This window comes from Notechis scutatus, chromosome 3 (assembly GCF_049901735.1).
Source record: "Notechis scutatus isolate UNSWTSFEM ecotype Mainland chromosome 3, rNotScu1.2, whole genome shotgun sequence".
Classification (NCBI taxonomy): domain Eukaryota; kingdom Metazoa; phylum Chordata; class Lepidosauria; order Squamata; family Elapidae; genus Notechis; species Notechis scutatus.
The window spans coordinates 192,876,711-192,900,745 of record NC_142011.1 but is presented as its reverse complement, the minus strand read 5'-3'; the positions used below and the strand labels follow the sequence as shown (position 1 = coordinate 192,900,745).

Genomic DNA, 24,035 nt, shown 5'->3' with positions numbered 1-24,035 from the left:
GCTCCAGCTACAGACAAGCTGAAGCCACTCTCTCTGTTGTCGTTTTAGCATCGCTTTTCTCCTTCCTTGTTTGTTGTATCAGCGGCCTGCTATTCAAGCATCATCCCGTCCTAATAATTCTCTTGTATTCTTGGGCAGTTCAGCCTCAGTTCATCCTTGCCCACAGCCATCTTGTAAGCCAAGAGATGAATAGCAAATGGTCAAATGAAATTAAAAACGGAAGCCCTAGTTTGTGTTGTAAGTGAGCTAACATGTAAAAATAGGCTTCAGAAATTACAGGCAGTTCTTCTAAACACCGCAATTGTGACTAGAATTTTGCTTGCTAAGGGAAGCAGTTGTTAAGTGAGTTGCACCTGTTTTATGATCTTTTTCCCAAGTTATTAGGAAAATCACTGCAGTTGTGAAGGGATCTTGTGGTCATTAAACACATCCAACTTCCCCCGTTGACTTTGCTCAATGGAAGCCAACTGGGAAGGTCGCAAAAATCAGTCATGTGATCCCAGGATACTTCAACTGTTGTAAATACATGCTGGTAGCCAAGTGCCCGAATTTTGATCATGTGATCATCGGGATGCTGTTGTATGTATGAGGATTGGTCACAAGTCACTTAATACTGTTGTAAGTTTGTAGTCGCTAAACAAATTAGTGGTGGGACTCATCTCCGAGGGGATGAGTCTGCCTATCGAGATGAGATGGACCGGTTGCTTTCATGGTGTAGAGACAATAACTTGGTCCTCAACACCAATAAGACCAAGGGGATTATAGTGGACTATAGAGGTCCAGCCCTTGTTTATCAATGGGGACCGAGTGGAGCAAGTGGCCAGTTTTAAGTTTCTAGGTGTTACCCTAAAAGAGGACCTGACTTGGGATGCTCACATTACAACACTGGTCAAAAGGGCCCAGCAGAGATTATACTACCTGAGACTTCTCGGAAAACAATAACCGAATGAAAAACTGCTGGTGACCTTCTACTGCTGCACCATAGAGAATATCTTAACATACCGCACCTCTGTATGGTTTGCCAATTGCACAGTGGCAGATAGGACAGCACTCCAGAGGGTTAACGTCATTGCCCAGAAGATCATTGGTTGCCTTCTCCCCTCTTTGGAAGAGCTTTATAGTTCCCGCTGCCTTAAGAATGATCAAAACATTCTCAAAGATCCATCTCATCCTGGGCACCCTTTTTTTTAAATTATTATCATCTGGCAAAATAATATGGAATCAATTATTAACCAATCCATTATTCTCCACTTAGAGACAAACAACCTACTCTCTAATAAACAATTTGGTTTCAGAAAAAAACTATCCTGCAATCTGCAACTCTTATACTGCAAAAACATATGGACTACACAACTTGATCAGGGCAAAGCAATAGACGCAATCTACATAGACTTCTGTAAAGCCTTTGATTCAGTGGTACACAACAAACTACTCCTAACAAACTACTACTTCAAACTACTTCAACAACAGAGTGGTCAATATCTGGAATACTGTACCTGACTCTGTGGTTTCTCCCCTAAACCCCAAAAACTTTAACCTTAGCCTGTCTACTATTGACCTCACCCCTTTCCTAAGAGGTCTGTAGGGGGAGTGCATAAGTGCACCAACGTGCCTACCATCCCTGTCCTATTGTTTCTTTTATTTTTCTTATATGTATCCATGTATTCATAACTATGTTTTTACTTATACCTATTATCTTGTAAGCAATTGACAAACCAAATAAAATAAATAAAAATAAATAAATAAAAACAAGGACAAATAGGCTGAAAAACAGCTTCTATCCCAGAGCAGTAGCTCTTTTGAATTCTGCTGTATAGTGCAGTATTGCTCCTGTGGTTTGGGGGTTTTTCGGTTCGATGTGTGGAGGGTGAAGGATGTGTGTTTGTGTTTAATTTCATGGTCATGATGTGCACTGAAGATGGTGTTTGATTTCATTGTACGAGGTGCAATGACAATAAAGTAAACTAAACTAAAAAAATGGCTGTAATTTGAGGAGTACCTGTATTCTAAGCTTGCCTCTCCTCACCTCGCCACAAAACTTGGAAGATATCAATGGCTCTCTTTCAACCACTGTTCTTTTCATGTGCAGAAACAGATAAAAAGATTTATCTCAAAAGATTTGAAGAAAAACAATGAAATGCAGTAAATTAGACATAATGCAAAAAAAATTATTTATTTATTTGAATTTATTAGCCCCCACCCAACCTCTAACAAATGATTGCCTAAAATATAAATGTTGCCAACTACTGAAAAATCTATATATCCATGTCAATTTATAAAATTCACATTTCTTTGCTGGGCGCCTTAGAGTTGCAAAACCAATTAAATAGGCTGATTTAAAAAAAAGCTGCAATCCTGAATGGCCTAAGTAATGAATAGCTCTCATTGAAAAGACAGAGTGTTAGAACCAAATGCATGGTATTGCACAGTTAAAAGTTTATTGTATATGTCATATGATGTAGTCTCTTGAAAAGGTTGCTAACCTATTTTAATCTTATTAGTAAGCGGGATATATCTTTTCTGCATAATAATAGTAAAGAATTTTATTTCCATATTTCCTACCTTTCTTCTTTATGTAGCCTATCATTCTTTCAGTGCTCACTCCTGTAAAATAAGTGTTCAATCAAAAACACCTACTGAGCTTCAGGTTTACATTTGTTCTGACCAAGGCTTCCTGAGACCATAATTAAGCACACACTTAGTTAAAACAACTCTTGTTTTATTTCAACACTGGGAATTATGTTCATTACCAGCCTGTAATGAGTCTCAAACAGTCCCTTGAGATAAGCACCCACCTTTCTCTCCTTTGAATTGCTGCCAAAACTAAAGTGCCAAATTAACTATAAAAAACCAACCAAAGTACAAAGTCCCCACAGAGGTTCAAGATTTAATCTTAACAAAGAGAACAACTTTGCTTCCTGCAAAGATTTCTCTACCTTTGCATTTCCTTTACACTTTATGGGGGGAACAATCACATCCAAGCCTTACTCCTGAGTTGCCTCTTTTGTCTTAGCTGCTCTTTCCTTCTAGCAGCTCTGCGCACACGCACATTGGAACAAGGCTCCCCTTGTTTCTCTGCCTCGCTGCTGCCAGACTCTGGAGGCTCCGGACTCGGCACGCAACTCTCATATCTGGCCCCATCTCTGCATCGGATGCAGGACCCGAGTCCTCCCCAGACTCCCGGACTGGTCCCCGTTCTTCCCCATGTCCAATGTCCAATTCTGCTGCCGTCTGCACAAGCTGCTGGTGAACCACAACAACATTCGGGATTTAAACCTAAGTCTTTCCAGTCCTGGAATAAGAATTAATCATGTTGGTTCCCTGGCTGTATGAGAGTATGAACACATTTAGCCTCCTATTCAGCCTACACCATTTAATTAATTATTTTACTTCTTAAGCGAAACCTACTTTGCTAAAGACCACTCATGCTCTTTCAAGAAAATGTAAAGCCAACCCTGAAACCAGAAATAATAAAAATCTCCAATGTGAAAGAGTTAAAATGAATTGTGCAAAGCCTGCTTAGGATATTTTAGGCTTCGAGTGTAATGGAGAATGCATCCTAAAGAACTTAGACTAGACCTTGAGCCTCCATTCATTATCTCAATCTCAGATTACATGGAAGAGGTGTTCTGAAGTTGTCTGGACCAAAGCCACATAAAGTTTTAACAACAATGACCATCAGTTTCCATTTCACCCAGGGAAAAAAAATGGCAGGCAGTATAGTGCATTTAGCCCAAGTATAATGTGGTTTTTTTCGAGCAGCGTAGTGGCCTAAAGGTGGAGCTCTCGACTCACAATCCTAGCTAGTAGCAGATATTTCTCTCTCTGGGCGCAAAGAGAAAATATTTGCCGTGCTCTTCACACAGGCATCAGGAAGGGCATCTGGCCAGTAAACTCTCAGCTCCATCCAGTTGCCGTGACTCCATCCCAATGCAAGGGATTACAGTTTCTATCAGTTCTTCAGGAATCCAACCATCTGCTGCGTTCTGTGCTAGACAAAACCAGTCTATGTAGCATGCCTTACCCTTGGTGGCTCATCAATACCCTCATCATTTTAAGGATATTTTCCATCCAGGAAAGAGTGTCCTAGCTCCACTTTAGAAAACCAGAAAGGGATCCCCATCCAGTAGCATTTCACAGACTGTTGTTTTGAGGAGAGAATAAGTCCATTTAAAATCAGGAGAGCCACAACTTCTCCAGAATTCTGATCCCTTAGAATAAGTACCTCCATCATGCCCGGATTCTGTTTCAATTAATTATCAGCAATCTATATAGTTGTTAAATGTAGTCATGTTACAGAGAAACACATTTGGGTTCCACCAGAATATTGATAGCTCTAAATCTCCCAATATTCTTTCTCATTGGTTCCATGTAGATACTTAAAAATGAAGACAGAACGGGCTTAATCCTTTATCTAAAGGACTTAATCCACTCAACTGCTTCTGTTTTAAGAAAGTTAAATTATCTGAAATCTTCCTCTTAGATTTGTCAAATAATCCATAAGGATATCATGATATCAAAAGATTGGACTCTTAGGGAAAACAACCCTTTCCCTGACAGCCTCCAGACAAAAATCATTGTGAGAAAAACCAATGAAATCTCAACCCTGTAATCTCCTTTAAAGATATGTTGAAATGGGCTAAGATGTTCCAACAGAATTACAGCGAGGACTTTGCAAACTTCTGCATTTCATCCCCAGTTGCCATGTTATATGAACCCAGCAACCTAAGTTTCATGTTAACTGGGATTAACAAGGAGATGCCATAAAAAGTTAGCTAAAGATACAAAACCAAAAATAAGCAAACTTGAGACTGATTTACAAAGCTGGAATGTTTAGCCGTAGTTAAGATTCAGCATCAGTAGTTTCAGCAGCTGTGTGTAAAGTACAGACAGAGACACCTCTGAAATAATCTTCTCGGTCAAACAAGAAGAAAAGAAGAGCAGGGAAATGGTTATATTCATTCATGAATCTCTAAATCGATATTTAAAGCCATATTCATTGCCTTGGACAACATTACCCAGAAGTCATTTCTCCAGTAAACTGCAGTTGTGAAAACCTACGTTTTCTTTCACTAAAGCATTGTTTACCATGAAGTGTAACAAAAACCACTGCCTCCAAACAGTCATTCCTTCAAGTCTCACTCATTGAATGAGTCTGGGTTCCATTTAAGGGTAGTGGATAAGTCTTACTCCTTACAGTTCGAGGTCTATATATTCCTTATGAAGCACATTCAAGCCATAGCCTGCACATTTCAGTGATTCAGTGTTGGCTTGGTCCAAGGGAGATCTTCACATCACTAGTAGATGAAGATACAATTGCCTCAATGTTGACTTGTATGACTAATTGCTGCCTACTTACATTGGTATTGATGGATGTAATGTAATGTGAGAAAGACCTTGGAGAGGGTGAGGAAGAAATGCTAAGGAATGGTCAGATAAGGGAAGCCATAGTCTGCAGCTGGATAATGGAAGTAGAAAGAGATTCCAAAGGGAATCCCTAGCTTCTCAAGCTGTAAAGCAAAGGGGCAGGAGATTTGTACTTTCAGACTTGCAAGATTCTGTTACTATCACATTATAATGAAATAGAATTAGCTCATCTGCTCATGTTTCCCATATGATCTACCTGGGAAGCCTGACAGTGGGTATCGTATTCCCAGTTTTAATTTTCTTGTGACCCTCCGAACCAGTTCACTCCGACGATCATTTAGTTTTCTGTGACCCTCCGAACCAGTTCGCTCCAATGATCAGCTGCTGGGCCTGCCCACCCTGGCTCCATACTGGCCTTTATATCCTGCTTTTGAAGCTCAGTTGCATCGTGCGGCACAGCGGATTGCCGCGCATCAGCTGTTGAAGTCACAGGGAGAATGCAGGAGAAGGTCAGTAGGAAAACCTCTGTGCATGCGCACAGCACGCATTTCCACGCACGTGCGCAAAGCACACCCACCAAACTGGTGGTAAACCAATTTGAATGCCACCACTGGCATGAAGCATCATATCATGGAAATTCCATCCATTTGGCTCCTGCTTCAGCGGAAGCCCAAACAAAAATTTGTGTGTTTTCCTTGGAGGTGCAAGATGGTGTTGCTTACCATAGAATACCTTGGCTTCTTCTCATGCCCATGCTGAACCAATGAATGCAAATAACATCTGTCTTCTGCTTTGGGAAGCCTCCACCCACCCACCCCGCATAGCTTGCTGAAAGGAGCACTAACCAACATGGGATACTGCTCAGCAATTTAGGCAGAACTGGGTATTAAGCAGAAGGACTTTGTGAACTCTGCGAAGTAGTTCAGGTAAGAAACACAACCAGGAATATTAGCTCAATCAAGTTACATTAATAGAATCATGTACGACTGAAAGTATTTCTTCCATCTGTCAGCATTCCAACTAACCAACTCCAAACCAATAAACTCCGAGACAAACATTTCCTCAAAGTTCCATTTTATTAGAGTTGTCATATTGGCACATCTGGGAAAACCCAAATCTGAGAGTTCCAGGCTTTCCCTTCCCCCACAAAAATCAAAGATCCATCCCCTGCATCCCTCAGTCCATCACATGGCCCAATCAAATCTTCTTCCCAACTGGAGACACTCCTCTCCAGGTGTAGGGCAACCTGTCCTTGACTCTCTGAGAAAGAATGTTGTTGTGTCTAATCTTTTACCTCACTATGAAATCCCCACTCCCAAATTCCCAGGCAGTGACAGTCTTGAAGCTTCCCAAAAAAGATGGCTTCCAAGGCTGACACCATCCTTTTCTTTTACTCTCCGGAAAACTATGAAATGTCCTTTCTGAAATGAAATAATGGTTCTCCAGTCTGTGGCTTTCCCTCCTGTCTCCCAAGGCCATTCTCACATACCATTACAGATTTCAACTTAATGAACCTCTTGCCAAAACACAATTTGGCATAGGAAAATTGTTGCCCTTAAGCTGTTTCCTCACTGTCCCCCTTGTCTATGAAATCATGATGCTATGTAAAGAACAGATGTATTCTAATTAAGTGTATTTTATCAGAATGCATTTTGGGGGTAAAAACATGAGTGAATATGTATGAGCGAAAAAGCCTTTTGTTGGGTATAATCTAATGTGTAAGCGGAAAATGCAAAATGGCACAAATCAAAAGCAAACATAGGCAGATGCTTTATGCATAATTAGCCCAGGAAAAAATGAATCATTTGAAAGGCTTAGGAAGAACGCAGCAGCCTAATGAGAAAATAGGTGCTGTACTGAAATAGCACCCTTTTCAATAAATGGAATATCAAGAAGGATTTATTTTTCCTATTGTAGAGCCTATGTACGTATACCAGTAAATGGAAGAAGATATACAGATCAGATAAATTGGAATCAATTTTTTTCCTGTTTGCTATGCAAGATGCCTAAAGGTCACACGGTTCATAGAAACTTGGCATCTCTCTTGGATACAGATAGTTTCTGATTTAGCAACTATATCTGAGACCAGCAATACGATTGCTTACTAAGTCAGAGGTGGTATTCAGCAGTTTCTGACCAGTTGTGGAGAACCGGTAGCGGAAATTTTGAGTAGTTTCGAGAACCGACAAATACCACCTCTGACTGGCCCCGCCCCCATCTGTTCTCTGCCTCCCGAGACCCAGCTGATTGGCTGAGTCTTCTTTTGTTGCCCTGCACAGGAGAACAGAGCTGGAAAGCAGGTTAGTGGGGTGGGGAGGGATTGGAGATTTTGCAATATCCTTCCCCTGCCACTCCCACCAATCCACACCCACAGAACCAGTAGTAAAAAAAATTGAATCTCACCACTGTACTAAGTGACTACTAAGTGAAGCCTTGACTGTGCTTGTAATCTTACTTCAACCTATCTTTACTTTACAGATCTGCAAAGGTCATAAATTCAGGCATTGGTCACATCACCGTCATAATTGGGAATGGGCATATTCCAAAGCAGTTGTTAAATGGGGATTACTTGTATCTCTTCCTTTTTTCTTCTTCTTCTTCCTGTGGATGTGATCTCACTGGGCCACCAAGGGGTTGTCAGTTTACAGAGCAGGAACATCCTCTAGGGAACTTTTAGAACATAAGTCGGAATGATGGAGAAATTACTTGGCTTTATACTTATTAAAGAGCTGCTTAATTTGCATTTCCTACATCAATAGATGAACCAGAATCATTGTCTTTAAGGTTCTGAATTTTATGAAGCAGTTCTCCATTAAAAAATGTAAAAAAAAAAAGTAATGCAAAGGATGCATGATGAAAATCTTTATAAAGTTTTACAGGAGAAGGGGTTTAGTTACAAACTGGTGTGGAAATGGTTAAAAATTTAAGTTGAGATCAGAAACGAGAACTCAGAATGGATAAATTCTTCAGTATAAGTTACTTTGTGCTTGTAGATGGACAAGCGGTATATATAACTTATTGAGAACTAATCCATAGCCCATAGAACACGGTAGGATTCAAAACTTTTTACTACCAGTTCTGTGGCTTGGTGGGTGTGGCAGGGGAAGGATACTGTAAAATCTCCATTCCCACCCTACTCCAGAGGAAGGATACTGTAAAATCCCCATTTCTCCCCACTTCTGGGGGAAGTTTACTGAAAATCCCCATTCCCTCCCCATCCCACTAACCTGCTTTCCAGCTCCATTCTCCTCTGTAGGGCAACAAAAAAAGACCCAGCCGATCAGCTGGGACTCAGGAGGCGGACAATAAATGGGGTGGGGCCAGTCAGAGATGGTATTTGCCAGTTCTCTGAACTATTCAAAATTTCCACTACCGGTTCTCCAGAACTGGTTACAATCTGCTGAATACCACCTCTGGCTGAACAGTTTTGGACCCTATTTTTTAATTAATTGGTTTATTTATATCCTACCTTTGCTATTTTTTATAAATAACTCCAGACGGTGAACTCCTAATACTCCTTCTCCTTTCCTATTTTCTCCACAACAACCTTGTTAGGTGGATTGGACTGAGAGAAAATAACAGGCACCAAATTACCCAGCCATCTTTCATGCCTAAAGTAGAACTCACAATCTTCTGGTAATTGGCCCAAAGATACCCAGCTGATTTTCATGTCTAAGACAAGACTAGAATTTACAGCCCTCTGGTTTCTAGCCTAGTGCCTTAACCATTAGACCCAACTGGCTCTCTATTATCATCTTTCTCTCTTTCTATTATCTAGTCCAAAAATTGTCATGATGAACTGGGAATAAAGAAGGTTTTATTTTTTTCAGTTTGAAGGCCTCACTTTGCACTTGTGTTTAAAAAGCCACACTTGCAAAGATAGTCAATGGAGCCAGGACAGCTGCTAAATTGATTCTACTTCCCATAAATTTTAATTTAGTTCAAACTTTGCCCAGCTAATAACATTATTATCCATTTCCCCTTCAGTCACATGGAACATTATCATTTGAAAATGGCTTTTAAAAATTTGACCTTGCACTATCACTTCTGGATTGTTGGTTTACATGCTGGTTCCAAACATTTCTGCTTTTGAGAAAACAACTTGGAAAATGGAGCAAAAAAACCTTTTTTAAGTCCTGAAAGATTATAGGCATCCATGTTGAGTTTGTGCCCTATTTTACGGCCTTTTGTGAAGAGAATTGCTGTAATACCTAAGTTAGTAACCTAGTTGTTAAGAGAATCTGGCTTCCCTATTGACTTTGCTTGTTTGAAGGTTGCAAAACGTAATCACATGACTCTGGACACTGCAGCGATCATAAATACCTGCCAGTTGCCAAGCATCCAATTTTTTTTTAAAAAAAAATTATTGGTTTTTAAAACAAACATAAACAAACAAAACATAAAAACATCAAATCATCTTCCATATATGTACATACAGTGTGCCGGTTGGTTTACAAATTGTTTTGTGCTTCCATTTCATAGTCTTCAATTATAATTACATTGTATATAATCTCGTATTTTCAATCAATATATTAAATACATTAATATCATTATTAATCAATCATTTGACTATACTTTTATTCATTCATGTTTTCCAAAATGATCATATTTTACTTAATTTGTTTTATGACAATTCGTATTATCATCCCAGAACTATCCTAAAATCATAAGAAAAGAATACATCTTTATATATTTATTATTTTCTAAAAGTCTACCTATTTCATTACTATATTTTATTGTCTAACCATTGATAGAATAGATCCCAAATTTTATAAAATTGTTTATCATCTTGTTCTCTAATTTCAAATGTCAATCTACTCATTTCAGCACATTCCAATATTTTCTGAATGATTTCCTCCTGTGATGGTATTTTCTCATTTTTCCAGTTTTTAGCAAATACAATCCTAGCCGCTGTTAATACATTTACAATCAGGTATTTCAAGTCTTTACTATATATATTTCAGGTAAAATTCCCAATAAAAATATTTCTGGTTTCAAATCTATATGCTTTTTTGTCATTTTTTCCAACCACGTGTGGATTTTAGTCCAGTATTTTTTAGCATCCGCACAATTTTGATCACAGGATCAAAATTGCGGCAACAATCCTCAGTGTGAAAAACTCACAATGTATGTCACCGTTTTGATACAGGTATAACTTCCAACGGTCACTAAACGAATGGTTGTAAGTCAAGAACCATCATAAATGCAAGAACTGTGGGCTTCTCTGGTCAGAGGTGGGACAGAGACACAGCATTAACAGCCCATATAACTCAATTTCCAATTATTGCTATCACGGCTGGTATGGCCTGACAATGTGGATTGCGTGCCACAGATGAGAGCCAAATGCATTGTAGACTAAATGTATAACATCTAAACGGATTGGGCTCAAAAGGGGTTGTCTGAAAAAGCCCCTCACTGTGTCTTAATGTTCCCAGGTTGTCGTGTTTTCAGGTACCTTATTCGTTTCTGTGTTGTATTACAGATCCCTTCTACAATCAGGTCTATCCATCAGGATAAAATCCTAGCACTTAGACAGCAGACACAGTTCTTGTGGGAGGCTTATTTTTCTTCAGTTGAGAAGATTGTATTGACCACACTAGAGGTGAGTAACAATTTTCAGATAATAGCTGGAGCTGAAGCCCGCCTTTTCTCCGTATTTGGATTGTGTCTGGTCTTGACTTTTCCAGGTACTTAGCGAGGAAAGCGCCTCTGCAAAGAATCGGATGAAGGAGAGACTTTTTCAATTTCTTTGTAACTTTTCTTCCCTGAGGAACCTAGGGTCTTTGTCTCTGGGATTGGTGTAAGAAGAAATGTCAGGCTGACAAATTGGCAACCATCTTAACTTGCTAGGAAATGTGGTCTCGTAGACTGGAGGCTTCTAGGGATTTTTGATAGCTGATAAATCAACTTGCTTGTCATTGATGGTAAATGGGTTCTTTAAGACCCTTCCCTGGGAAAAAAAAAATCATGTTTTGAAAAAAGTGATACTATAAAACTTTTTCCTCTGTTCAGGCAGGCTTTCTGCTCCAAGATGTTTTCAAAGCCTTTGATGGATGTCTGAAGGAAGGTGGAAAAAATTTTGGGCTTAAGGCAGTAGCTATTTCAGATTAAGGAGGCAAATGTCAGAAACTTGACTGAGAATTAAAATGAGTTAGCCACATTTTTAAATGCCTTTATGTGGAGCCTTAGCTCGATTTTGCAGATCCTGACCTCCATTCTCTTTTTCCCCCCGCAGTTTCTTCATGGTAATGCTAAACCGTGGTTCAGCCTTGCATACATAAGCACAGACTCCAGCCTTCTCTAAGTCCTGGAGTAAAGAAAGGAGAATAGAAGATTCCCATATTAGTTTGATATTTGAGCCTAGCAAAGCAATTCAATTCTTTGCAATCAGGGATTACAGGCAAATGAGATTTTGACAACACTGAAGAATGCTTTCCTATAGATCTGCATGTAGCATATGCAATAAGACTGAATGTCTTGAATTCAGTTTCTGAACAAATCGCCCTCTCTGTTGATTCATCCATATTTGGAGTCAGCTACATTACTTTTTTCTCTTCCTATAGCAAATTCCTCTCTTCTGGTTTTTTTCCGTTTTAATCACCACCATAATGAGTTCTCTCATTAAGTAAAAATATTCTTCAAACTATGATTTTATTCAGATTAGAACAAGTTTGTAAATTTATGAAGAATGATGATGTTCTTATGTTATGTTTTATGTTTTATGTGTTTTTATTTGTTGTTAAAATCAATAAAACTTTTATAAAAAAAAAAAAAAAGAACAAGTCCAATAGAAGCAATGGCTTTAGGTGAGTCTTGATTCTGGACCCCAATTATATTGCATTTATACTTACAACACACTATGATGATATCATTGTTGTTCAGTCACTAAGTCATGTCTGATTCTTTGCAACATCGTGGACCACAGCATGCTCTGCTCCCCTGTCCTCCCTTATCTCCCAGAGTTTTCCCAAATTCATGCTCGCTGTACTAGATGATACTATCTAAGCACTATTTAACCACTTAGCTAACTCCTAACCATGGGAGCCCTAGTCATACTGTGGTTAATTGCAGTATTGCAGGCAAACTCTGCCCACAGCTTGAAGTTCGATCCTGATAGGACTCAAGGTTGACTCAGCCTTCGATCCTTTTGAAGAAGTCAGCAAAATGAAGATCCAAATTGTTGGGAGCAGTATGCAAATAATGCTGAGATTGTAAACCTCCCAGATAATGCTATAAAACACTATGGGGTGGTAACATAAATCTAAATGCTATTGCTGTTGCTATCTCATCCTCTGCCATCCCCTTCTCCTTTAGCCTTCAGTCTTCCCCAACCATCAGGGTCTTTTCCAAGGAGTCCTCTCTTCTCATTAGTTCGTGAAAGTATTTGAGCTTCAGCCCTTCCAAAGAACAGTCAGGGATGGTTGTTTTAGCGATTGACTGGTCTGATGATCTCCTTACAGGCCAAGGGATTCTCCAACACTGCAATTCAAAAGTTTCATTTTGGCACTCAGCCTTCCTTATGGTCCACCCTCACCGCCATACATTATTACTGGGATGATGGCATCACTATGCAGATATAATTCTAAGCCATGTTTAATGTTGACAGAACACACGGGGGCAGCTGAGAAGTTAGTTTTCAAGATTAAAAAGTAAATTCTCCAGGATCCAAAGTCAACTCAAGCCTTGGTAATTGTCAGTTCACCCATGCAGATTATTTTCTTTTCACCAAAAATAAAGAAATGGTTTTGCCATTGCTTCTTCTGAACAGTCCAGTTTGCAGATTCCTTTGTGATTCCCAACTTGTGATTCAGCAAAGTTAATCTTGCTTAGCTTCCAAAGCTAGACAGGGTCAACTAACAATTGCCATTTGCTCAGGAATATTGTAAGGAGTTGCTGTTTTATCTGCTAATTTGTGTGCTGCTATACACACTGTTCTGCAGAACAAAATGAGTTGCATTTGAAATGTTCTAATATTTGTTTCAGCAATAGATATGACTTATTTTCATATATGCTAGGAAGGAACTACATATTTGCTGTAGTATCTTCATTGTCCATGAAAATTGTAGTTGAAGCTACCAGTTTGTTCATATAAAATGGTTTTATTAAAGCAGTACTTCCGAACTTTTATTCATTTTAAGATGTGTGGACTTCAACTCCCAGAATACCCCAACTAGCATTGCTGGCTGGGGTATTCTGGGAGTAGAAGTTCAGACACCTTAAAATGAATAAAAGTTGGGAAACATTGTTTTAAAGCAATCTACGAAGGATTTCATCTTTCACTACTTGGTCAGTCTTCCACAATAGGAATTTTTAAAGATCTTTGATCAGCCATAGGGATGTTCTTCTTTTTTTTTTTCTGTACCCGTTTCCTCAAAATTTGAATTGATTTTACTGAGACTCACAGGATGGGACAAAGATAGAACTGAATATGATATGAAGGTATTTATCCAATTCGTATTTCCACAAAAGGAAAATGAAATGAATGAAATGAAATGCAATCTTCCCCAGCTTTATGTTTTCTTCACTTCGTGAAATTAAAACCTATATAAAAGCAGTTTTAATTCTGAAAGAAGAGAGATAATTTGCATATTCAGTGCATATTGACTTAATTCAACAGAAATATCCTCATCCCCATTAAAAAGGGATTCATGACCCAGGAGTGTGGGAGGCGAGGAAAAGAATTGATATCAAGATAGAAATGCACCCTTTGGAACACATTTTAATTTAGAGTCCTTTTATGGGGGGAAAATCGTTATCTCATTCAGCCCAGTTTCCTGATTGAAAATTCCTTCTTCAATCCATGCAGGATACGTGTTTACTTAATTAGCAAGTTTACAAATATAAGCTTTTGAATCTCCAGGAAGAGTGGAGGCACGCCAAATTGACACAAATACGTTTGACACAAATTCATTTTTAGACCGAACTTTCAGTAGTGATTAAAAAGGGGGGGGGGGAACAAGAGCGCAAATTGCAAATGGCATTTAGCGATGGGTGTGTAGCTATTTTTCCTGTGCAATTTTTACGGCTAGCGAAAGAACTTTAAATTGCCTCTATTTTTGTCCTTTCCTGTATCCTTTCCTACAAAGCATCTCCAGCCTTTTGCACGGTTAAATGTTGTTTTCAGAACTAGAATAGTTATCTGTTAAATTTGGTACAGCTTTTAAGGTGGTCCCTGATGCATCAAATAACAGGATCGGTAAGATTTTGTCAGCCTGACCTGTAACTGAAAATACCTACCAGCAGTGGCATTTGAGAGCTGGTTTCAAAGTTAAACTGAATCGTAGGGAACCATATAAGAGGGTGTTCTGTTTTAACAGGAAAGTTGTCCTCGATATGATGATCTAATTTTATTGGAGAAATCTTTTCTCTGCGGTATCAGAGGCCAGCTGTATGTGGCACTTTCACAGAGGTAATTATTTATCACTGAACAAGTGACAAATGAAATATTAGGTAGTGAACTATGTTAACCCACCTTATATTATGTCAGACTGTGGACATATTGAATACAGTATTTGTTATACTAGCTAGTATCAGCTTTTTAGTAACAGACTAGGACATTTCTGGATTTCATTGGAAAGAGTATAGATTAAATTTAGGGCATTTTACTATTGAAACACATAGTTTGTCATAAGTTAAAGCAATACGCTGCAGATAGGCCCCAAAGTGACTACACATAAACCAAGCTTTGCAATCCACGAGATTTATTTTTCTTCCTCTTAGATTATTTACTATTACAAAAGATTTAAATTGGGAGCTGGCATGCTACAGAGCAAAGCACCAGCTTGTACTACACTTTTTATTTATAAGAATATCTCTGGATACTGCATAGTCCCCATGGGTATGTTTAAAAAATAATTAGCTAGCAGCAGCCTGTGATGTTTTGGTAATGTAATCAACTGTTTAGAAAAAAAATTAAAGCTCTGAGTCAGATGGTAGAGACTAATCGTACAAACCTGTGATTGTGTGTGTGTGTCCATAATAACAACCATTTTTTAATGAGCGGCCTAAGCCTAGTGACCACCGTGGGGTTTTGTTTTTTTTTTGAAATTTTTTTATTGATTTTTAAAAAACAAACATAAACAAACAAAATGTAAAACAGAAAAACATAAAACATCTTTTTTGAAAGCAGCTTGATCCCGGGTTACATCTCTTCGTACAGATACAAATTCAAATTCATGTTCATTTTATATACCATTCCATATCTTATTACCATTCTACATTTTCTATATAGCTTCTCCCCTCTTTTAACTTTCTTAATTTTATTTTATTTATTTCATCTCAATTCAGATCATTATACTTATATCCTTTGTCTGTCCTGTTTCCAGCTGTCTATTATCTTTTCTCATTAGACAAAATTTCTCCTGTAATCACTGATTAGAGTATGACACCTTTATATCTTTCCCCTAAATTTATAACACTTAATATAATACATAACTTCCATTCGGATTCTGCTTAGTACATTCTAAAGTTACACACTATATTTTAAAAAGAGAAAAAATTATAAATATATAATATAATTAAAACAACAGATCCATGCCAATTCAAATCTATTATTAATATTAGTATTCATTTAAATCTTAAACATTTTACACATTACTTTTCAAATAAGTATCATACTTCTATGGGAACACTTATAAACTTTCCATAGTTGTTTTCCCCCACTTCACTCATATTTTAAAATATTATACCATTAAAATGTTCCCATTCCTTCCTAGTTCAATTCTCTCATTTATTTCATTTCATTTAATTTGTTCACAAAAGTTTCGCTGAGTTACACTGAGTATTTTATCCCACTTTTTAATCATATGTTATTTCCAGTTTTCTAACATAATTTCTAATACAAATATAACAATACAATCTTATGTACCTTTGCAGCATCACTTTTTCAGTTAAATTTTTACCCATTATCTCTAAATAAGTCCTGTTTCTTTACATCTTGCTCCACACCTTTGTAGCTTCTCTTCCCTTCCTTCCTCCCTTGCTTCTTCTCTCTGTCCTTTTTACCCCCTTGTCTCTCCACCTCCATTTCCCTCTTCTGTGTTCCCTTTTTCTGTTGCTTTCTGACATTATATCCACTTTTCACCTTATTTTTCCCTTTTTTGGTTGTTTTTTGGGGTCTTAAAGTCTCCATTCTCTTTCCCCCCCTTTCCCCCTTCTTCCCTAGGTAAAGTTACTTGTTCATCAAAGATGGCTTCTTCTTTGTCTCAATCTTCTTGTTGCGTAGTCTTTTCTTGCAGTTTCTCATAGGTACAAATCGTCATTTCTAAGAATTGAAAAACAGAGCCAAGAGAGCCCTTCCCTTCTTGTTCCTCTTCTTTATATTTTTTTAAATTCCATTTTCAGTTCATCCACAAGTGATGCCATTGTAAAAAAAATTTCAAACAACCACCCAAGTCTTTTTAGTCATTCAAATATAGTTTCCAAAAATCCCAAAGTCACCAAGCAATCCAAATACACACAAACTGTTTCTTTTAACGCTTTCTTCTTTTTTCACTTTCTCTTCCTGGGGTTGCTATTTAGTTACAAAGTTCCAGTTAAGATGTATCTTTTAGAAGTCTTGTTAGAATTTAATCAGATTCTTTTAAATTACAGGCAGTCTGCTCTTTCCAAATCCTACTCTTATTCTTTTCCTCTCCCTTCCCACTTACAGCAAAAAAAAAAATATTAATGTTCAGAAATCCTTATTGTCCCCTTGACATTTAATTATCCAGTTTAATTACCTCTTGATGCCAAAGCGGGTTTTTCCGATTTTTCATTCATTTCTATTCGCTGTCAACGTAAGGAAGGAGAGTGAAAGAAAAAAAAACTTTCCCTTTTCACTTTCATTCGCTGCTTCCGAATCTTCTTTGGGAGCAATGTATCTTTTTAAAATTTAAATTCCAGGATACCTTGATTGTTGCTTCTTATCCCGGTCAGCCAAAACTTTCACTTCTTAACTTCCTCCTGCACTTTCTTTTCTGGATGAGTGCTTTTTTGAGGCGGCCATTTCTGACCGCCGCTCATTCGCCTTCGGGAAAGGGAGTTTAGCCAGCTGGGGAGGAAAGATGCGGCTTCCCTCGACCCTGCTGGGATCTCCCCCCTCTTTGCCACCTCTACGGGGTGGCTTAGCCCCGAAGCCAGACTGGCTCGGGACGCTCCAGCGGCGAGCCCAGGCAGAAACCGCGTAAGATCGCGGATTCCTGCCTGCCGCCGAAGCCCTGCAAACCGGAAGTTTGTGACCACCGTTTTTTGAAGTGGCTGAAATGCCAAGCAGACTTCAAAAAAGCCATCCCAAAGCTATAGTTCTTTCCCACACTTCATACTTGTGAGCTGTGTTAGCACACTGAAAAAGTTCTGTAAATAGTTGTAGGAAACAAAGCTATATAGTCATTCCATTCCTTTTGGCAGGATCTGGTTTTTATTTATTTACATTCCACCTTTATTTATTTTTTAATAAGCAACTCAAAGGAGGCAAACATGTCTAATATTGCTTCTTCCTCTTATTTTCCTCACAACAAAAACCCTGTAAGGTGAACTGAAAGAGAGTAACTGGCTCTCCGATGGCTTTCAGGCCAAGACCCAACGGTGCTTTTTCAAGAGGAAACTGGGCTTTCTATTTTTTTCTTTGAAGATGTTTCGCTTCTCATCCAAGAAGTTTCTTCAGCTCTGACTTGATGGTGTGGAATGGAAGGATGGTGGGGAATGGAATCTAGTCAGAGCTGAAGAAGCTTCTTGGATGAGAAGTGAAACATCTTCAAAGAAACCCAGAAAGTCCAATTGCCTCTTGAAAAAGCACCTTTGGGACAGAGGTGGCATTCAGCAGGTTCTGGCCAGTTCTGGAGAACTGGTAGTGGAAATTTTGAGTAGTTCGGACAACCGGCAAATCCCATCTCTGACTGGAGATTTTACAGTATCCTTCCCCTGCCATGCCCACCAAGCCACACCCACAGAACTGGTAGTTAAAAAAATTGAATCCCACCACTGCTTTGGGACGATCATGATCTGGATGATTGAGAATCCCCATAGACTTTCAGGCCAAGATAGGATTAGAATTCATAATCTCCTGGTTTCCGGCCTGTTGCCTTAACCACTAGACCACATGGATAATTTGGGATTATACCTTTTGTTCTTTTCTTAAACATGCTGTAATTGAAGTTGGATAAACTGTGGATGCCTAATCTGGATGCTATAATGACCTGAATGAGGATCACTAAGCAGGTCAAAATGCACAACCAAACTATGTTTCTTAAATTCAGGATTTAGTCATTTCTATTATCAAGGATCTTTGTTACATGCTCTGTGATTGCTGTGGCTTTGGATGAAGAAATCATCAAACTATCTAAGCGAAGGAGAAAGAAATACAGTAGTACTTCATTTCAATTAAGCAAGTGTGCATATTCCATTGTGCAGCTTGTCTTTTCAGTGATTTTTGCAACATCATTCCTTTTCTAGTTAGGGGAGAAAATCCTGGATTTATGGAGCACATTGAAGCACTAACATCTCTGTAATAAATATCTAGAAATAGGATTTCCCACTTTAACAAGGATATCTTGAGAGCTGAATGTGTTTGTTTTAAAACAAAATAAAATTAAGGAAAGCTGAAATTCTCAGAGTCCTAGATTTTGAATCCCAGTGTGAAAACCTTACATTTTCTTCCACAATACCATGAAATTACAACAGTACATTAATCATCACTGATTTTTCTTGGGCCAAAGATGGAATACTGTCATTGCAAAGTTTTCTGTGCAATTTATATTTCTGAAATTACTACAATGGTAGGTTCTTTTTTAGCCTTGGGAAGGAGAACAGAAATATGTAGGTTAAAAACATTACCTTTCAGAAACATTTCTCATTCAGTTTAAAACTATGACTATCTTTTATGTTACATTTTGATGGCAAAATTGCAGAATGAATCCATCAGTCTCTCCAATGGCTTGTGCATTTTGGAAACCAGAACTATTCTGTGTTAGTTAGATCCTAACTTCTACACAGTGTCTGTCTCAATAAATGAGATAAATGAAGTTCTATGTGTCAAGAAGATTCCACACCAATTCTAAATAATCTGCCTCTCGGGGGCTTTGATTAAAGGGTTCTGCTTTTATTTTATTTTTTCATTAAGAGTTTCCTAAACATTGTTTTAACTTCTTGTTTTGCAGATTATTCAAGACAGAATATTTAAGCACATATCCCGTAACAGTTTAATATGGAACAAACACCCCGGAGGATTGTTCGTACTGCCACAGTATTCATCATATCTGGGAGATTTCCCTTACTATTATGCTAACCTAGGTAAGTAGGTCTTTCTTGAGGAACACACTGGTTGGGAAGAGGAATCTTGTTCTGGGTAATGTGCAACTAACAGTGTGAGGCAAGTGGAATCTAAGCTGTGTAGTAAGGTGTATGAGAACCTAAGCTCTCAATCAAAACTTCTTTACTTTTCTAGGAACAAATAGGGATTTGGAAAAAAAATAGATTAGCTATACCAAGTTACATAAGTCTGCAACCAAAGATAGGGTCACTTCTCTGTAATAGTCCAGACAAGAAGCTCAAAGCAAGCACTAACACCACATTTACTGTAAGGTTATAGTGGGGGTCTCCACCCTTGGCATCTTTAAGACTTGTGGACTTCAACTTCCAGAATTCCTCAGCCAGCCATGGGGGCTGGGGAATTATGGGAGTTGAAGTCCATAAATTATAGTAATAGAATCTTGCAAATCTGAAAGTATCTTTCCCCACCCTTGCTTTTACTGTCCCCAAAACTAAGGCTGGTCCTTTCTGATATGTTTTCTCTATCCCTACCTCTCCTTCAGAGACAGGTTTCTTTTACCAGACTGTTGTCTAGTCTGTGGCTCTTTCTCTTGTCTCCCAATATCATTCTCACGTAAGCAGTACAGTGGCCATCATTATTTGTCAATAGAATAAGGAAAAATGGAAGGGCAGAGAATAGAGTCAAATGTAGAAACTATCCAAATTGAGCAAATAGCTTTGAAAATAAATACAAGAACCCAGATGTACCTGTCTAGGCCAGGGGTCTGCAACCTTAAACACTCAAAGAGCCATTTGGACTAATTTCCCACAGAAAAGAAAACACAGGGAACCAATAATTTAACAACAGGTATGACTGGGCGGGCGTGGCCAACTTGACATCACTCACTCCCACCCAGTCACCTCCTGCTCTGGAATATGGAGCGAGTCTCCATTCCCCACCATCACCCTTACCTTCTCAGGCTAGGGAAGGAGTGATTGAGAGGGGAGAGGAGGGGCCAGCTAGGGAGCCACAGCAGAGGTTCAAAAGAGCCTCATGTGGCTCCAGAGCTGCAGGTTGCAGACCCCTGGTCTAGGCTATCTCTGGCACTGTCCTTTGGTTCCAGCTCTGCCGGAGCTTTTGGACACTGACCTGAATCACAGTACTAGTAAGGAAACCACCATAGACATTCTTCTCTTAAGGCTACCAGTCAGCCAGACTAGTGCCAAAAATCTTAAATCTGACTCCCTCTGAATCCCATCACTTTCAAAGGAAAATGTTGATGGTATTAGAGTAGCAAAGTACTTAAGAGCTACCATTCCCAACATCCACTGTAATAGTAAATGGAAGGTAGATGGCCTATAAATTTTGTAAGTAAATAAATATTCATTTATTTATAAAATTTATAGGTCACCCATCTTACCTAAAGATAAATCTGGATGAAAGATATAAGGAGATTTTTTTTTCTGCTTAATAATTGTTTTTTCTGATTATTTTTTTCCCCTTTAAGGAAGAAATGCTTTAAATTCTGGATCATTTTTTCTTTGGATGCATATATTAACATTAAAAATTGGGTTATTTTTTGCTAAATACCTAAATATTCTTTAAAATACTGTTTTATCTTCTCGAGCAATCTTGCTTTTATTTTTATATTTAAGTTTTTAAATAGCTAAGATATTGTTGGTTCTATGCTACGCAGAGTCATATTCAATGAGATGGGTGGCCATATAAATTTATTTAATAAAAATGTTTTTTTTAAATGGGATAGTGAGAGATTTACCTTTATTTACCTAGAATATAGTAAAAGGGGTAGCTGGTTTTTGATTGGTTGGTTGTCTTCTTTTCAGGGAAGTTCATTTTTGTGGAATCAGCTAGCGTTTTTCTGTGATTAATGAACTTGTGTGTTGAGAGTTAAAGTCAACCAATATATTTTAGAATTCTTTAAATGATTGGGTGGTTCATTTTCTCTCATTTTCTTTTCAGGAGTCAAGGCCCCATCCAAATTCACCGCCGTCATCCATGCAGTTACTCCTCTGGTGTCCCAATCTCAACCAGTGCTGAAACTCCTGGTTGCAGTAGCCAAATCCCAGCACTGTGCTCAGGTGAGGAATATGATCAACCTTCCAGTCATTGGCTAAAAATCCATATTTGGTTGCTCTAAGTTTGTCTGGCATCTCCCAATTTATCTTCACCCACACTGGCAAAGCTAATTATACAACAAATGTGTTAAAGCCCATAAAGATGGCGGAACTTGCAAAGATGGCTAAGTTAACTTCTTTAATTAGAGGAAAAAAAACAGTATCTTTATATGAGATTGACTGGAAACCACTTATAGACTTTTTGCATCAAATTGAAAAATATGCACTTAAGTTTTGTGTTTTTGCTGATTAGAAAAAGACTGGATAATAGAAAAGAGTGAGAATAAGAATGAGAATCATGGAATAAGAAATACCTTTGTAATTGTGCTTAATATTTTCTGCAAAGGAAATCAGAAACTTCTGTTTCTTTTTATTCTTTCTTTCTGCACTTTTCCTTTTTCCTTCCTTTTTCTTTTCTCTTTTCTACTTTTACTTTTTATTAGTTTGTGTTAGATTTTATGTTCTTCACTAAAACATTTAGTGAAGATTTATTTTAAAAATGAATAAATTAAAGGAGCAATGAATGGCCCATGTTCTGCATGGCATGTGAAGCCTCCCAGTACCCATTTCATGGTTCTCATGAGGAAAAACCAAAATGTTCAACCAGGTTTTTGCATTGCGGATTCCTTTGATTAAGGGCTCCATGTTCCCTGTGAGGTGAGCTTCAAAAGTAAAAAATAAATGCCTCAAATTAAGAATCTGTGGGAAACACTGAATTTTTCAATATAATCCAGCACCTTTTCCGTTCCTCCTCCTCCATGTTGAGATTTTAGTCAGGAGGACTAGTAACTTGCAGAGATTGCCAGGAAGCCAAGTTCAATTCCTATAAGACATTCTGCATTTGTTTCTGGAGAACTGGGGCAAATAGCCCACCCTGATCTTTCCAAAAGTTGAATTCTGCATTTGGTATCACAACAAGATCATATGAAGTGTTAATATCACTTTATAATGCCTTGTTAAGGCCACACTTGGAATACTGCATTCAGTTTTGGTCGCCACGATGTAAAAAAGATGTTGAGACTATAGAAAGAGTGCAGAGAACCAAGACGATTAGTGGACTGGAGGCTAAAACATATGAAGAACGGTTGCAGGAACTGGGTATGTCTAGTCTAATGATAAGGACTAGGGGAGACATGATAGCAGTGTTCCAATATCTCAGGGGCTGCCACAAAGAAGACGGAGTCAATCTATTCTCCAAAGCACCTCAAGGCAGGACAAGAAGCAATGGATGGAAACTAATCAAGGAGAGAAGCAACTTAGAACTAAGGAGAAATTTCCTAACAGTTAGAACAATTAATCAGTGAAACAACTTGCTTCCAGAAGTTGTGAATGCTCCAACACTGGAAGTTTTTAACCAGATGTTGAGTAACCATTTATCTGAAGTAGTGTAGGGTTTCCTGCCTAAGCAAGGGGTTGGACTAGAAGACCTCCAAGGTCCCTTCCAACTCTGTTATTCTATTCTATTCTAAGTTGCAAAAAAAAAAAAAAATTTAAACTTTCTTTTCAATAATCACAACACAGAATGGACTGGTTAAATCAAGAATATGAAGACACAAGCTCCCATAACAACATGAACACCACTAATGAAGTGTTAGAGCACCTGGTTTTGATATCAAGCTATGAACACTTTGTCCCTTGTCTTTTGTCCAAGATGCTTTCAGATGTCACATAAATTGTATTTTTAATGCAGCCAGTCCAACTGGGATGATTTTCTTGTTACTCAACAGAAGTAAAAAAAACAACAACAACAAAATTTAATTAGCCCCTCTTCTCTCGCTAGGAATTAAATCTCATTGGGGGACTTTTTCCTGTGTTCATTTGTTTTGGGGTGTGAAATTCTAGACTGAAGTGCAGGGCTGAGATAACCTTTGAGCCTCTCTCGGCTGTGTCTTCTGCAAGCATTTTCATAATGGGAAAACCTTCCTGTTTTTCAGATCATTGTCTTATGGAATTGTGATAAGCCCCTTCCTGCCAAGCATCGCTGGCCTGCCACTGCTGTGCCTGTCATTGTTATCGAAGGAGAAAGCAAGGTATATTGTCATGGTTGTGGTTACTGTTGTTTGCTTTTTTATTACAGCTACATGCCATAATTCCTCCAGGCACTTAAAGTCGCCTGTCTGGTTCTTCTTACCTTCTTAATGCATCCTTCCTGCAGACGGAGGCAGCATAGATAATTCTGGGCTCCCAATTTATTTATTTTTTTATTGGGACTGGCTTCCAAGTCAACTGTCTCTTATATAATATATGTTCAAGGTCAGTGGGCCTTAGAAGTATATAAGAGATTTACAAATACAGCTAGTTCTCAA

General features: G+C 38.3%; 1 protein-coding gene across 1 annotated transcript in view; it reads left to right on the top strand.

The window, feature by feature from the left end:
* Positions 1 to 24,035, top strand: part of EXT1 (exostosin glycosyltransferase 1) — a 310,066-nt gene that overhangs the window by 262,023 nt on the left and 24,008 nt on the right. The window contains exons 4-7 of the mRNA XM_026689602.2: positions 10,850 to 10,969; positions 19,503 to 19,635; positions 21,575 to 21,693; positions 23,664 to 23,759. Of these exons, the coding sequence (XP_026545387.2) occupies positions 10,850 to 10,969; positions 19,503 to 19,635; positions 21,575 to 21,693; positions 23,664 to 23,759 (468 nt within the window). The remainder of the gene's footprint in view (positions 1 to 10,849; positions 10,970 to 19,502; positions 19,636 to 21,574; positions 21,694 to 23,663; positions 23,760 to 24,035) is intronic.